The sequence below is a fragment of the Rhagoletis zephyria genome, unplaced genomic scaffold, assembly GCF_001687245.7.
Source record: "Rhagoletis zephyria isolate East Lansing unplaced genomic scaffold, Rhagoletis_zephyria_1.1 Rzeph_scaffold_06172, whole genome shotgun sequence".
Lineage (NCBI taxonomy): Eukaryota > Metazoa > Arthropoda > Insecta > Diptera > Tephritidae > Rhagoletis > Rhagoletis zephyria.
Window position 1 is genome coordinate 25,793 of NW_016163255.1, and position 3,849 is coordinate 29,641.

At 34.7% G+C, this 3,849-nt stretch overlaps 1 protein-coding gene across 1 annotated transcript in view; it reads left to right on the forward strand.

Moving 5' to 3' along the window:
- Zasp67 (Z band alternatively spliced PDZ-motif protein 67) overlaps window positions 1-3,552 on the forward strand; it is a 24,730-nt gene extending 21,178 nt beyond the window's left edge. Inside the window, exon 9 of the mRNA XM_017628739.1 lies at window positions 3,332-3,552. Within this exon, the coding sequence (XP_017484228.1) occupies window positions 3,332-3,500 (169 nt within the window). The 3' untranslated portion in view covers window positions 3,501-3,552. The remainder of the gene's footprint in view (window positions 1-3,331) is intronic.
- The last annotated feature ends 297 nt before the right edge of the window (window positions 3,553-3,849 follow it).

Sequence of the window (3,849 nt, forward strand, 5' to 3'; positions counted from 1 at the left end):
GTGATGTTGCCGATTTGTCACCACAGCAATAAATCGGTGAGTCGCCAATTTGTTGCCATTGACGATTGTTGCCTATTTCTCATGTTTTGCATGGTGGGTTTTCTTTTGTGTAAGTATATCTGAGTGTTACAGTAACATCTACATATATATTGTATGCATGTAAGAACAATCGTATTCACATTCATCTCTATTGTATATCTTTGCAAATTATTTAATATTTCCATAGAATAGTGTTTTTGGCACGTGTGTTTGTATGTATGTACGTAGCATATGTATGAATTTCAGGTGTTACTTCCTACTTTCAATGTACTACATACACTTTTTTGGTTGAACAAGTAGTTTGGTTCATCTCTAGTTTGAATTACCACTTTTTATTTACTTAGCTGAATTAAAAAAATTCATTCTACTAAGGCAATCGAGGTAAAAACAAAGCAAAATAACTCAAATTTGTAACTTTTAATTGGTAAGATGTGCGCACATATTTATTATAGCAACGTTTCTGCCGCAAATTTACGGGTATTTGAATATAGGCTTATGTATGTATGTAATTGTACAGCCGCAAGAGTACTAAGTACATATGTATGTAAGAAAAATTTTTGAGAGTTTTGCAAGATATGTATGTATGTACCTTGTTGGACAGGAAGACACCCGATGCTTCAATACCTGAAACCACCTCATCCCAATTTCACTTTAGAAATATTTGCGTATATTATATGATGTATGCACATAATTCACATCGCAAGGTAAGCAAAACTTTAATTGGTGGTGGTTCGGAAACAGACAAACTTTATATTTGACTAGATTACAGTCTAAATTTGAGGACAAGTCGCTAGATAAGAGACTAATGCTTTTTTAAGTCAATGAGAATTGACGTCGTACCGACTAGGTTAAGATTTTTTACTGCGTCAGGTAGCCATAATTCATTTTTGAAAGAGTATATGTGAAGTTCCATACCAAAAGGCGGGGTCACACTTCATGTGTTTGATATGTTTAAATTTTAGGAGTTATGCGTAAACATTAAATAATAAATAAATATGAAACTTGTGCTTGATTAATACACTTTATGAAAACTTTACAGCACAAAAACAAAACAAATCGATTTAATTAGTTTTTCAAATATCTCGAGAACGGGACGAGGAAAAAAATAAAAAAAAATTGCACACACACACATCAAAATTTTCTATGAAAATAAACATTTTTTGATAAATAAAATTAGTTTTTAGAAAATGTGCCATCTCAAAAAAAAATTATAAAAAATCACAATGGTAGCTCTGAGTTTGCGCAATATTTAAGTATGAGTATTATGGGGTGCACTCTACAATAATTTGATTTATATAAGCTTGAGACTGTCAAAAGTTAAAATATTTTCTATTTATATTAGGAGAATAGCAACAAAGATATGATGAGAAAAACGATACTTGACTTTCGCTTATTCCTATTTTTATGAAATAAGAGCAAGAAATAATGTTGCTCATACGCAATGTATCCCCGCGCTTGATTAATAGGAAAACAAAAGCTATAATAACAAAAACTGATACCTGAAGACAACGGGGGAATAGGATGGCGTCAGCAATACCATAAACGAAGTGTAAAAATTGTGCAAATCATATGTTCTGCTTGACCAAAACTTTTTCTACCATGAGCCCTGATAAAAAATCTCCCCTCTTCGTTAAGAGATTTTTCAGCCACTCAAAGGCCCTCTGCTAACTTCCGTGAAACGGGTGGAGGAAATAAGTTACTGTAAGGGCCTTGTGATCTGAACCGATTCTGACTTCGGCACTGCCACAAATACATATATGTATGTACATATGTCCGTATGAAGGCAGCGGTGGAAATGCCTCACTCGTCCGCCATGGCAGCCGAGAAATTAGCATGTTCAGATTGCAATTCAATAAATTATGACAGCCGATGAATTCAAATTTACTAAAGCAATTTTAGCATTGCATCCATTGTATTTAATCAACTCGGACAAAATATACATTTTAAATTCGTTGTAAAGGCCTGTACAGCTCCAAGAAAATCAAAAACTCCATATAAAATCGACGTACAAGAAATGGCTAAGAAATTTTCTTGAGTCAAATTTCCGTAAGGACAGTACGCAGTTTAAGGAATTTGCTACGCTTTCTACTACGGTTTTCTAAAGTTTTTTTTTGTGAAAAAAGAGCACAAGGCAACCCTAGGTGTGGAACAGAAATATATGCCCGTTCCATTATTTCTTGGGAAAGTAGTGAGGCAACAGGCTGTGAAGTATCAAAAATGTCAAAATTCCTTGGACACACACACGAAATAATGGTAATTTTTTCATGATCGTTTTCTTGAGAGCTGCATACAGGGCATAACCATAAATAAGAAATGTTAAAAATAAACCCAAGTTTTTGATAATTCCAAGGCTTGCCAAGAAAACAAATTTTTAACCCTCAAATGGCTCTCAGTGCCAGCTTTGGAATAAGGGTGATAATTGCAAATTTATTTTTGTTAGTAGGATAACTTTACACATTATGCAAGGGGCTCAGAAGCGAAAAAATATGAAAATAATCAGCATTAAATCTACAATTTTAAAGTCGTTTGCTTGAAACTTTACTCATCAATTTACTTTGACCTTTTACTTTAAAGGTAGGTATTTGTATACATATATCGGCATAAATACAAGCAACAGCAAGTCCTTCACATTGAATCGTTTTGATAAAAAAAATTAATATAACATTTTAATAATAGCACGCTCATTAAATGTAGGTACACCTAAACTTAAACTGCCTTGCACCTAAACCACCGACCCGCGTTGCACCCCCACTTATCCCGACATCATTACGCCAAGTAGTGATGAACAATCAATTGCACTTCAATCAAATTTCCATTCATGCACTTTTATGTGTTAGTTTTTGCTTTCTATTTTTTTTTTTGTTTTTGTTCGCTTTCATTTCATATTTGTGTGTGTATGTGCAATAATGCATTGCTTCAATTGTCGGGTCAGCGCAGTGCTAGACCAACTGAATGACTGACTGGCAGTTGGAAGTCCCTACCCACCAAGCAATTTATTTTATTTCATTCAACATTCAATAGTTTTTCACCGACATGCTTTTCGCTTTACTCATTTTATACATTTAATGTTCACATTTCTTTTTTACATTTCTATTATGTCTTCTGTACAATTGCTTCAGCGAGTATGTATTGCGAACCAACTCGCATCATGTTGAAAATATATAATGTTTCTTTGTAATTTATTTTATTTCGTTTCATTTAAAATTTTTTTTTCTTCCATTTTTTTTTTTTGCTATGCGCTTCGACCACCACAATACATACATGTATATTGTATGTATGGGTGTGCACACAGAGTCAACTTCATGAAGTATCAAAAGCCTGAAAAGAAAATCGACTTGAATAGAAGTGAAGTTTACAAAGTAATTCATCACTTGGACCGACAGCCAGTGCGCGGCATTGAAGTTCGGCCACCCGTGGTGCCGGCTGAAGTGGATATAAGAAAGGTGGCGCTGCAACCGTAACTTGCCACTTGCCACTTGCCGCTGCGCGAGCAGCGCAACAAAACTCCAGCTGGAATATGTATGTATGTACATACATACCAAATATATATATGCTAATATCAAAACCATGTTTTCGCTAAACTCAACAACTTTGGTGGGATGCACACGAATCAAAGCAGCGAGCAGAATCAGAAACAGTAGCCACAAACCACAAGCTGATGCGTGCGTCAAAGAACCAACGCACCCAACAATTTTCATATATAAATACATACATATTTGCATGCATATATAAGTATGTAAATATGTAAGTACATACAAATATGCGACCACAAACCTCAAATACCCTGATGCCCTGTGTGTCCTGCGCCAA